This window comes from Gopherus evgoodei, chromosome 5 (genome assembly GCF_007399415.2).
Source record: "Gopherus evgoodei ecotype Sinaloan lineage chromosome 5, rGopEvg1_v1.p, whole genome shotgun sequence".
Taxonomy (NCBI): Eukaryota; Metazoa; Chordata; order Testudines; family Testudinidae; genus Gopherus; species Gopherus evgoodei.
The window spans coordinates 82,434,348-82,447,326 of record NC_044326.1 but is presented as its reverse complement, the minus strand read 5'-3'; the positions used below and the strand labels follow the sequence as shown (position 1 = coordinate 82,447,326).

General features: G+C 40.9%; 1 protein-coding gene across 1 annotated transcript in view; it reads left to right on the top strand.

The window, feature by feature from the left end:
* The window catches only part of LOC115652676, a 97,720-nt gene that overhangs the window by 11,216 nt on the left and 73,525 nt on the right, over window positions 1-12,979 (top strand). Inside the window, exons 5-8 of the mRNA XM_030565068.1 lie at window positions 905-993; window positions 4,783-4,882; window positions 7,016-7,059; window positions 8,672-8,749. Of these exons, the coding sequence (XP_030420928.1) occupies window positions 905-993; window positions 4,783-4,882; window positions 7,016-7,059; window positions 8,672-8,749 (311 nt within the window). The remainder of the gene's footprint in view (window positions 1-904; window positions 994-4,782; window positions 4,883-7,015; window positions 7,060-8,671; window positions 8,750-12,979) is intronic.

Genomic DNA, 12,979 nt, shown 5'->3' with positions numbered 1-12,979 from the left:
TCCGATCCACAATTCACGAACATGGTCCTCAGATATAAAGCAGATATCTGCAGATTTTTAGGGCTCTAACGATAATAATATGTATTGTTGATACCAAACATTTTAAATTGATCGATGCAGTGTGATAAAACTTTAGTGTGTGTAAAGTTCCAATCTTACACTTAATAAAAAGAAATGTTGCAGAAGTGAAGATTTTTGTCAAATGCTAAGTTGCTAATCAATTAGAGTAGTCTCTATCTTTATTAGCTTTGGTAGTAAGAAATAGGGATGGACTGAAGAGAAAAGGTCAAAGATCAAGCCACTAAAATCCAGTTTATTAACTGGGTCAATGCAGAAGGCCTGCTGGCACCTGTAATGTTGACAGCTGTCTAGAATTAGAAGTTCGGTCCTCAGAAAGGTTTAGATAGGTAATCCAGATCCAAATATTTCATGTGATTCCAGAGAAGTTCTTCCACAATTAATGAACAGTCAGCTATCCACTGTGAGACTGAACTGATATTGTGCTACTGAAACCAGTGAGGTGAGGCCTGAGCCTTAACACTAGCTTCATTTTCTGACCTTGCAACTACTGCCATTACAGCAGATATTTCTGTGGAAAGGGTTTGATTATGTTCAATTTTAAATGTTTTAAGGGCATCTGAAGAAATTGTAACTTACAATGAGTTGATAAATTGTGTAGGTTTACTGTCTTCGAAGTTGAAGACTTTGTTTCCTCCGACTTCACGAATGCTCTGATGAAAAAAGATTAACTCAGCCTCTTATTGGACAGTGTTAGTTAAAGTGATTTACTTTTTGTTAGATATTTTAACATTACCATTTTGCCTAGAGCTACTAAAAGATGGATATTTACTGTTGTCTGATATTTAGTACTGTAAAATATTTATAGACCTGGATGTTTTAACAGAAAGACAGCCTAAAAGGAGATGGTATCACAGATACGGAGAATGGGAAGCCATTTCCAGAGAATATTCACAGCATGAACGCATATCTTGGGTGAGATAGTTTAAGAAGTTGCATGTTTTGTATGTTGTTTTAAAAATGTTGATGTCATAAACATTCTGTTGATTGCATCAAGATAGTTTGTTTTGGTTTGCAAGTAAAATAATAATAATGTAGTGAATTAATGGTGTTGGGCAGCCTGCAAAGTCAGATTTATTTACTTTCTGTCTCATAAATATTTAGCACTGAGATTTTCCTGTTGTAGCTCTTTGGCATCACTCACCATTCGTCCTCATCTTTTATTTCATGGCAAAAAAATTTAGTTCAGTTTAATTTTAAACAATTCCAACAATCCCTTGAGATCCACGTGCAGAGGCTGCTCTCCTTGCATGGAACAGGATAGTGGGACAGGGGGCAGTTGCTCTGAAGCCATCATCCCTAAACAAAAGCATTGGAATCTGTGAAAAAAGTAATGTAATCTTAGGTTGCATTAGCTTTTCTGTGGTACCTCTCCCTGCTGTGAAACTCCTGATGGAGCTGGGCTGTCCAGAAGTCTCTGCATAGGTGGTCCTGCCCTCCAGAACCTTTATGGATCTGCAGATTCTCGGAACCAAACTTCCTGTCTGTTCCATGGGGAGCATAACTGTTCTTTCCTCCTGGGGGAAAGGTTCAGATAAAACGTCAGAAGAAGAACTTTCAAGAGTTTTCTTCCATTTGTCCCACTTCTGCAGGCTTTTTTGTGGAAAGGAGTGAGCTGGCCCATCATTCCTATTCTATATCACTATTCACTATAGACTGTTCAGAATTTTTTAAAAGCTGTCCAGTTATAAGTATACACACATGCCTGGTTTACTTGAAGACAATGAATGTGTTGGCATATGATTCTAAAAGACTAAATGTCTTTAGTTCTCTTTTCTTTTTCAAAATACTACTCTTGTAACTCTTCTCTCTTTGATTTTTGGCAGTCTAAAGTCTTTTGTTTGCAGAGAACATAAGATATGTTTTAGCTCAACCATAAGTTATGGGCTTGATGCAGGGATCATCGGGAGAAATTGTGTGGCCTATTTTATGCAGGAGGTCAAACTAGATCGGGGTGGGCAAAATACAGCCTGCAGGCCGGATCCGGCCCATCTAAATTTTCTGTCCAGCCTGCCTTGACTAACATTTCTGTCCGGCCTCCTCTGCCCCCTCGCAATCTTCGAGTCCGGGCCACTAAAAGTCCCGTGGTGCAGCGGGGCGTGGTCCCAGAAGTGGCCGGCTGCTGCTGGCACGTCTCTGCATGCCCCTGGCAGGGCGGGAGGGAAAGGCAGCCCTGCGTGCTGCCCCTGCTCCCAGCACCATCCTCACAGCTCTCATTGGCTGGAAACTGACCAATGGGATCTGTGGGCGTGGTGCTTGCAGGCATGGGCAGCACATGGAGACCCGCTGCTCCTCCCCTACAAGGGGCACGCAAAGACGTGCCAGCAGCAGCCAGCCGCAGCCACTTCTGGGAGCAGCGTGGGGCTATGGCAGGCAGGCTACCTGCCTGAGCCCTGTTGCACCACCAGCCAGGAGCCACCTCTGGTAAGTGCCTCCCAGCTAGAGCCTGCACCTTGCACCCCCTCCTGTACCCCAAACCCCTGCCCCAGCCCGGAGCCCCCTCTTGCACCAAACTCCCTCCCAGAGCCCACACCCTTCACCCTCTCCTGCACCCCAACACTCCTTCATGCACTCAAACTCCCTCCCAGACCCCACATCCCCTCCATTAATATAGTAGCAATGTGCGGCCCATGGCAACTTATCAAAATGTGCCCCCCCGCTTGCAAAAATTATTGCTCACCCTTGGTCTAGATGATCATAATGGTCACTTCTGGCCTGAAAATATATGATTCTATGTAGCACAATCAGATAAGAATACAAACATATTGTAAGATTTTTGTTGTAAATTTACTGCTGATGAAAGCTGCCAGAGTTCTAGTCCTTAGTACGTATAGTGATCTCCTAACATACCAGGTACAACATAAGCAGTTCAGTATTCCCCACATAGCCCCACTATTTTGCTTTCACCCTGTTCCGTAGGGACAGCTTCTGTGGACAGGAATAGTATTCATCTCACTCATCCTCTTTGCTGTGACTTCCCAAAGGGCTGCCCAGTGTTATGGTAATTTTTAAAAATAGCCACTTGCCCACAGTGAAGTGCACAGGGAGTCCTCCCATTTCTTTCACATAGGCCACCAAAAGTCATTACGTGGGTTTTTTTTGTTTTTTTTTTTTAATGCCTAAACAAAAATAGCTAATTTGTTCAACTTCTCAAACATTTTCTTACTGCAAAAATCCACATTCCTGCTGTGTGAAAATGGAGTTTTTCTTTTGGTCCCTTTAAATAAATGGTTTCCACAGATTTGTATGCAGACTACATGACTGCACAGCTTACTGTCTAGGAAAATTTTCAAGTATTCAAGGAAAGATAGGTAAGTATTTAATGCAGCATACATATTTTTTCTAGATGGAACAAAAATGTTGAAAGAGAGCTCTCTTAGTTTCAGAGGGGTAGCTGTATTAGTCTGGATCTGTAAAAGCAGCAATGAGTCCTGTGGCACCTTAGAGACTAACAGATGTATTGGAGCATGAGCTTTCGTGGGTGAATACCCACTTCGTCGAATGCATCCGACAAAGTGGGTATATATCCAATGAAGTGGATAGTCACCCACGAAAGCTCATGCTCCAATACATCTGTTAGTCTATAAGGTGCCACAGGACTCTTTGCTGCTCTTAGTTTGTCAGTCAATATTTTCTTTTGAAATTTCTCTTGGCTTGTTTACTTATTGACCCTCAATATATAAAAAAAGCAAAAGTCACAATGAGCTATACACGAGGCAGTAGAACATAACATAACATCTAGCCCAGTATCCTGTCTTCTGACAGTGGCCAGTGCCAGATGCTTCAGAGGGAATGAGCATCACAAGGCAATTTATTGAGTGATCTATCCCGTCATCCAGTCCCAGATTCTGGCAGTCGGAGGTTTAGGGTGACCTAGTGCATGGAATTATCTGATCATCTTGGCTAATAGGCATTAATGGACCTTTCCTCCATGAACTTATCTAATTTTTTTTTAACCCAGTTATACTTTTGGCCTTCACAACATCCCCTGGTAATGAGTTCTTCAGGTGAGCTGTACATTGTGTGGAGAAGTACTTCTTTGTGTTTGTTTTAAACCTACTGTCTTTTAATTCAGTGATCACTATTTTTTGTGTTATATGAAAGGGTAAACAACATTTCCCTGTTCACTTTCTCAACACCATTCATGATTTTATGGATCTCTACCATATCCCCCTTTAGTCATCTCTTTTCTAAACTGAACAGTCCTAGCTTTTTAAATCTCTCCTCATACGGAAGCTGTTCCGTAACCTTAATCATTTTTCCCTTTTGTTGCCATTTGCAGTTTTCCCCTCTGTGAAATAATACTTGCCCTTCTCTGTAAAACACTTTGAAATCTAAAGATCAGAGTGCTAAATATTATTGTTGTTAATAAAAAAAATGGAACCTCCAGAAAACACATACCTCTTAGTGTGTGTGAAGACAACTTTGTCTGCATAATTTAGGTGGCTAGCTTTATTAGTTTGCCCTGTGTTTCTAATGAATGATCCTTTATATAATGAACATATTCAGATCCTTTATATAATGAACATAATGAACATATTCAGATATTTAGAATGGGTGTTTTTAAGTTAATATCATAAAGGATGTGTGTATGATGTAATATGATACCACTGGCATAAATTTAATTTTTAAAAGAAATTTTAAAAATAGTTATTTTAAAAGTGTGAATTAAATACTCAAAAAATGTTGTTTTTGTTATATTAGAGCAAGACCAATAAGCAGGGCTCTTGACCTTGGAGCTGATATTGTTGTGACTGGTAGATGTGTTGACAGTGGCATTGTATTAGGACCACTCATTCATTCTGTAAGTATAAATCAGTTTTTCATAACGAGGGCTTAATCCTCTTTTCATAGTATTGTGAATACATATGAGTGAACAGTTAGTAATCATTGTCAGGTACTTTTCTTTTTAATTTAGTATCTACATTTTAATAAAAATAATGAGGTCATGTAGCTTTTGGCCTTTTCTTTGTCGTTTGACATTCATATTAATTTGCCATAAGGCACATGACATCTTTTCAGTTTCATTTAATACATATGTTAAAATGGTCCCCTTAGGCCCCCCCTTAAGGCCTGGAAAGCATGGGGCTAGTCAACGCTGATTACTAAAAAGGCACACCTGAGTTGGATCAGGTCCCTATAAAGGGCGGCAGATGGTTGCAATGAAATTAGAAGCTCAGGTAATTGTAAAGTGACTTTAGGAAGTGAGAAAGGCTTCTCCTATAGGAAGGACCCTAATACCAGCAGAATGTAGTAGCCTGAGCCAGGAAGCTGAACTCCAGCCAGGTAAAGCCTGGTAGTGAATGTGAATTAGGACCCAGCTTTGTGAAGGAAGGTTTGGAACTCAACTCCCTACCTAAGTAGTGCAGGGGGGGAGATTGAATCAGCGTTGGGCCTTGGAGGGCCAAATTCCTACTGGGTGGGGGAAGAGAGAATTGGGACCCAGATCTGGAAAGAAGGGCTGGAGACACCGTACCTAAGGGTACGTCTACACTGCCCGCCAGATTGGCAGGTAGTGATCGATCTATCGGGGATCGATTTTATCGCGTCTGGTGTAGACACGGATAAATTGATCCCCGATTGCTCTGCCGTTGACTTTGGAACTCCACCATGGCGGAAGCGAAGTCAACGGAGGAGCGGCGGCCGTCGTTCCCACGCTGCGAGGATGCCAAGTAAGTGATTCTAAGTCGATCTAAGATACATCGATTTCAGCTGTGCTATTCTTGTAGCTGAAGTTGCGTCTCTTAGATCGATTTCTCCCCCCCCCCCAGTGTAGACGAGGCCTAAGAGGGGAGAGACAATGAATTGAGATTGGGGTCTGAAGGACCAGTGTGTGTTGAGAGGACTAAAGAAATTGTTCTCCCAGAAGAGGAGTGACTTGCTGAACTTCGGACTGAGTGAATTATTGAGGGGACCGGAAGAGAGGGAAATACAGGCAGGGTGCCAGAGAATGATCTCCGGCCATAGGGGGCATTCAAGAGGCATCTGGTCATGGCAAGCTCTCTTGTTCCATGTGGGATTTATTGTTCAAATAATGTTTTATCTGAAGTACAAAAAAATAGAGACACTGGGTGAAATCATGGCCCCATTAAAGTCAGTGTGAGTTTTGGTGTTGATTTCAATGAGGACAGGATTTCACCCTTAATCTTTTCTACTTTCAAATTATAATGCATAAGATTGTGAGATGGAAAATGGCCTTTGCCACAAGGTGGCGCAAGTGCTTTTTTGTTTTGTTTCTAAAATGCTGGTGAGCAGTTTTTTCTTCTTGTGCTGGTGTTTTCTAGGGTTAAACAATTTTTTTTTAAGTTGAATTTTAATGTGACGTTTCTCAGATTAATTTAGCTACAGAAATAACACAAGGCAGGATATATGGTGTTTTTTGAGCACTTGTATATACATAATACCTTTATGACCACATACCTTGGAATGTTGACATCTTTTTTTTTTCCTTTTTGATACATATTAAAATATTACTAGGTGTGTGTATGAATATAAGATTAATAAGTCATTTAAAAACCTTATACTTCTTTGACTGCATGCTTAGAATGTCTAACTAAACTTTTGCTTTTTTAGTTCAGATCATTAGTAGTAGTTCTATGCATAACTTACTTAAATATGTGAGATAAAAATTATTTAGTTTCTCTCATGAAAAGTTGCCATTACTAACCACAGAGTGGCCTTTATGTGGTTTTTCATATATGGCTTGTCTTCTCTGTTAAAATAAAAAAATGAGTAATGCTGAATATTTCATTACTTGTATTGTGTTAATTTTAATTTATTAATGCACTTTACAATTAAAACTAACAAAAATCCCTTCAGATTTTCAAGGAAGATTGGGCTGCTACCAATGCTTTATTACTCAGAGCATCCACTTAATTTTATTATCTCTTGAAGCCTGTGTGTGTGTGTACATAATGTATATGTATTTTTTTTTTAGTTTGGCTGGAACAGGGATGAGTTTGACTTACTAGCAGCTGGAAGGTAAATGATATAACTATTAAAAATGTTATAAAATTGTCTTGATTTTTAAAATAAAATTAAGTAAGCTATTAAAGAGCTTCAATGCACACAATACGTGGGTGGCCATTTTGTTGAATACACTTGTTTGGGTGCTACAGTTTATTAAATGAGCTCTTTAAAAAAGTAAACATTCTGTGAAACTTTGGAACCTAAATTTTAATAAAAGAATAAGAAAAATTAAAAATATGCTTTAGAAACTATATAGATGGTTTGTGTCCATTTTAAGAAAAGGAGTGAAACCTTATCTTATAGACAATAAGGTAACGGGGCTGGATGCAGGTATTACTGGGTAAAGTTCTATGGCCTGTGGTAGACAAGAGGTCAGACTAAACCAGGGGTCTCAAAGTCCCGACCTGTGGGTCATCTGCGGCCCGAGAACCTCCCTAATGTGGCCTGCCGGGCTCCAGAAATTTTGGGGCTGGGTCTCTTCCTTGGCCCCATCTGCTGCCTCCGGGCGCTCCCCCTCACCCCTGCGTCTCCCCACCCAACTCCCTCCCAGAGCCTTAGGCAGGTGGGGGGTGGAGTTTGGGGGGATGAGTTCTGGGTGGCATGAGTGACATTATTGGCCTGCTGGGAGGATTTGAGGACTGGCACTGACCGTAAGGTAGATTGAGTTTGAGTTTGAGACCCCTGGACTAGACAATCAGACTGGTCCCTCTTTTGGCTTTGAAATGTATGAAAGAGTGATATTCAGCTAATCCCAATGGACTCATCAACAGATCTGTTCAAAACTCAGAATGTCTGTTCTGCAGAAAATTCTGACACTTTGAAAAAGTTTTTAACCTAATTTGGTATGAAAACTTGAAATGTTAGAATTTCCCACAGAAGAGACATTCTGAAGAGCTTTTGTTTTGGAAAAATTGAAACATTTTTGGTTTGACTATTCCAAACAAAATAGGCCAGCCAGCTGCCCAACTCCTGGAAAGTCACCAGTGGATTCCCTGTCATGGAGCAGGGTCCCTAGATATCCTGGGAGCTCTGGTTTTAGCTGGGGGTTTCCAGGTCAGCCAGGCTCCCAGCTGTGCAGCAGGAAGCCTCAGAGCCCCAAGCTGGGCACTCCAAATCACTAGTCATTTTTTAAAATCTTGGCCTTGATATATAAAACTGCATCAAATAGCTATGAAGGAGGTGTCCAGCATGTTCCCTTCAGTCTTATTTAACCATGGTTATACTGTACTGCTATATTTGTGAATAAGTGTCAGCAGGACCGGCGCTAGGGGTTTTAGCGCCCTAGGTGCACGGCAATTTCGCCGCCCCACGCTCTGGTCCCGCGGCTCCGGTGGAGCTGCCGCAGTCGTGCCTGCGGGAGGTCCACCGGAGCCACGCGAGCAGCTGACCGTCCGCAGCCACGACTGCGGCAGCTCCAACAGAGCCGCGGGAACAGCCGACCATCCGCAGCCACGACTGCGGCAGCTCCACCAGAGCCGCTTGCCGCCCCCTCTGCCAAAACGCTGCCCACCAATAATCCTGGTGCCCTAGGCGATTGCCTAGGCCGCCTAAATGCAAGCGCCGGCCCTGAGTGTCAGCTTGTTTTTCAATATAGTTACTCATTGGAGTGTTCTTTGTTTTCCAGTCTTGCGGGCCATCTCATTGAATGTGGTGCTCAGTGTACAGGTGGAATATTCACAGACTGGCATACTATTCCAGACTGGTAGGGAACTGTAATACTGATATAAAAGTCTTTGTGTGTAGCCATTAGGCCCATTTTTTTACTCTGTGCTTTTTCCTGAGTATTTTGTCGTATTTCCTCTTTAAGATACACAACCTCCGTATTTCTATTATCTTTCCTGACTACATAGGGCCTGTCATACTCCAAATGGAGTCTTGTCATTAATTTTGATAAATGCAGCTGTGGGACATATATTTGCATGTTTGTTGTCCTTGGCATTGTTTTCTGTAAAATATATTTTTATTTTCTACTTTTTATAATGATCTGGTATTATTCTTGGTTCTTTACTGTCTGTTGTCTTCTCACTGTGTTCTTTGATAATGGCAATTGTATACTTCATAACTGCTATGTCAGTCCTTCAGTTGGATCACCCAGGCTGCTATGCTTTTTCTGTGTTTCTTAGTCTGGGTTTGATCCTGCAAGGTGCTAAACCCCTTCTGTGAATTACATAATGCCTCCAACTCCCATTCAGGAGAGAGCATTCAGTACCTCAGGAGTTAGCACCTCGCAGGGTCAGATACTCTTTTTTCAGACCTTTGTTCATTAATGGATAGTGTTCTCCTACACATAATAATCCTAATGATTGTACAGTTTAGCTTGAAAATCAAGTGAGAGTTAGTGTTTGTGGTAACAAAATGTTCTGTTCAGCTTACAACATTATAAAACTAATCGTACTTACTGGCATATCCCCTTGTATCCTGCAGTACCATGAAACTGCTTAAAAATCCTATGTAACTGGATTCCAAAAGAGCTTTGTTATCTAAAGTGAGCCAAAGAATATGCTGTTTCCTGTAAAAATGCTAGTAGATCTTTGTTTCTGGGAGTTTTTAATGCAAAATAACAGAGGTGCGTGATTTTAATAAAAAAGGAAAAGATGTTTCAAATATATAAAACTCCATGACATGTACATGTATACACATGTATATGTATATAGGTATAGTTAACTTACCTCGGTGTGTGTATGTATACACACACATTATGTATGAGTATATGTATCTGTGAATATTTATGTACCTATATATGGCTATCTAAAATCATGGTATTTCTATGACACTACTGCTGACTGTTGGTAGCATGGAATTAGTGCTTAATAGTAGACTGGGATCAGGTACCTGGGTGGCAGAGACTTGGATTTTGGATCAGGGGGCAGAGATGGGGATTGGCTGGGCAAGGAGCCTGGAACTGGAAATCTGTGAGGAGGGAATTGAGACAGATTTGATAAGCTTGGATGCAGGGGAAGAACTGGGACTGGGCAAAGACACGGGGATGAGAAGTGGAAGGAGGTGAGGGCAGTGAGGTTGAATGAGAAGCCTGGGGAGGGAGACTGGGAGGAGATGGGCATGCAGAATATGGGTGGGGGAGAGAGAGACAGATCAGCAAATGGTGGAGGGAACTGGGACTGGAGGGACTGACCAGGCTAGAACAGTGGGTGTGGGAGAGACTGGGATAAGGAGTCTGGAAGGGTTGAGGTTAGGATTTATTGGGCATGGACACTGGGACTGGGATCAGAAGCCTGAGTGGAGACTGTGGTTGACTAGGTGGGGAAAATGGGACTGGGACAAGGAGCCAGTGATGAGGTAGAGACAGGACTGAGACAGGGACAGGTTAGAGGGGAAAGGGTAGAGGGGAACACACTTGTGGGGAATACGAAGAAGTCTGTTCCCATCAGAGCAAACTCCCATCTAGAACCTGAAATGGAACCCAAGATTCCTGAATCTCAGCATTCCCCTGCTGCCAGCAAGTATCATCTGTGAAATCCACTGACAAAGTGTCTCATTCCTCCCTAGTGCTGACTAGAGGACAGCAACTTCTAGGGCTTTTTATTTTTGGTTTTAACCAATAAAATAGCCTTGAATAAAAAAGAAATTAGCATTTATTCAGTTAATATTGGAAAAACATTGGAAATGGTTACTTATATGGAAGGGCTTGTCCACACAGAGCCGTAATGCCAACTATGGGCATGTGATTTCTAAAGCCCACTGACCTGTTACGTATTTATTGGTTCATGTAGACCCTGCTGGTGCCAACTAAAGGTTCCCTAGTCTGCTTTAATGTAGTGCTGTGTGAAACAGTAATACATTAAAATTCTATAGGGAGCATTACAAAGAGAGTACTCATGCTTATATACACTACTGTAATGAATAATGTACATTACTCATTACAGCATATACAAAGAGAGAACTCTGAAAAACCCAGCCCCAGATTTTTGGATATCTACATGAAGCTCAAAAATTGATAAAAATAAACCCTGAAAATGAAATTAATAAACTGAAAAACAGAAGCCCTACAACTTACTGCTTTGATCAGTTATTGCTTTAGTTCAAGTGGCTGAGTTTGGTACTGTGGATGAACTATGTGGCTCTTAACATGATGCCACATAATGAATTTCTGTTTCCTTTTTTAAAAACTGAGGAAATTACATTGAAACCACTCTTAAAACATTAAAAGGACATTATTAAGGGTTGCAAAGTCAAGCAATCAAAAGTTAGGAAATGCCGGAATTAAGGTTTTCTGTGTAACCTTAATTCAACCCCTTTGTGCCTATGCATATGTGATACAGTCTTTTATTACATGATCACGTATTGTTTTCCCACAGGGCCCATTTTATTCAGTGTACAGATTGGATGATGCTCACTTAATGAGCAACTATTCAATATTTTGTTTTCTTTTCAATATGTGAACGCCTTATTTAATGACACTATTCAAACATGGCTCTGAAGACAGAATTATTAATTTCCTTTATAAGCTTTCCTCTGGTGCTCATCATTATAGTATCTGAGTGCTCTCCTGGGAAATGAATGGGCATTATCTCCATTATATCTTTGGTGAATTGAGGCATAGAGAGATTAAATTCAAAAGTTTCCACTAATTTTGGGTGTCCAATTTGATTTTTCAGAGTACTTTTCGTTATATAACACTTAGTATGTTCAAAGCACATTCAGTTGCAGCTATACAAGTGCTTAGCAGTTCTGCAAATCAGACCCCACGGTCTCAAGTCAGGACCTATAAAAAGAAGAACACACAATTAGTGACCACACGTGAAAAGTGAGATGTTTACAGGTGGACCCACATCTGGGAGTGAATCATCTCAGAAAATTGGTGCAAAGTAAATTAAAATCAACTGACACTATCAATGCAACCTTCTTAGATGGTGAAGGGTACAACAGTCCATGTTCTACACATTGGAATCCTTGAACCAGTTCTGTGGAGAGACACTTTTTTTGAAGGAGACAAGACTTTGTGGTACAAAGGAAGACAATGGCAGGTAGTCCATTTTGGATCTTGGCTCTCTTCACAAGAAGATCAATATTCTTTGTGGAAATACTGAAATGTATCATGTCCTTATCTTTCCAAAACTTCAGAATATGAAAAACAAACCTCCCGGAGATTACTGAAGATATAATCAAGGAGAGTCACCAAGGGATACTTTAGCTTCTGCCCCAACAAGCATTTTCAATACACAGTGCTCCACTTTTGGATGTGTAACTTCTACATAGATATTCACAAAAGTTATATCATCCCTCCATTGAAGCAAAAGGGATACATGTCTAACCTTGTCTGACAACCTTCTCATGTTAAACAGGGTCCAGGCTAAAAGCCTTCAAAAACATGACTTTGAGTGAACAAGTGGAAGGGCCATTTACAGCCCTCACAAAACTTTTTCCCTTTGTCTTATGTTTTGAAGAGCTTGAATGGTAATAATTGCTATTAGATTGCCTGACATTTTTCATTGTAATGCTGTTTTTAGTTGTGTGACTTTGTCAGATGTTTAATCTTGTGAGTGAAACTTTCAGTGCTTTGTCTCTGCCTCAGGGTGGGTTTTTTATGGTTTTTGTTTTTTGCAAGTTTGAGCAAAAATGGTTCAGCAGTTTTTCAGAATGAAGTTTGTAGGGGAAAGATGCTATTTGTTCAATGTTAATTTTTTGAAAACTTTTTTCTTTTTGACAAGCTTCAATGTCTCAGTGGTTTAGAGCGGAAAGTTGAATTTCATCAGCAATACAGTCCTGGGGTTGAAGAGTTGCCTTTAATGTTCATCTGAAATTGGCCAGATTAGGCTGAAGTATGGGAAGATCACTATTTCCATGTGTATAGTAGGGCCCATAGTTAATTGGTGCTGTGGTGGTAGGGTGGTTGAAGCTGGGATGTTCCAGTTCCTCCTTGCCCTGCTCCTGCTAATCTTGTGGCTGTGTCTGGCTAGGTTAGTAGGAGATC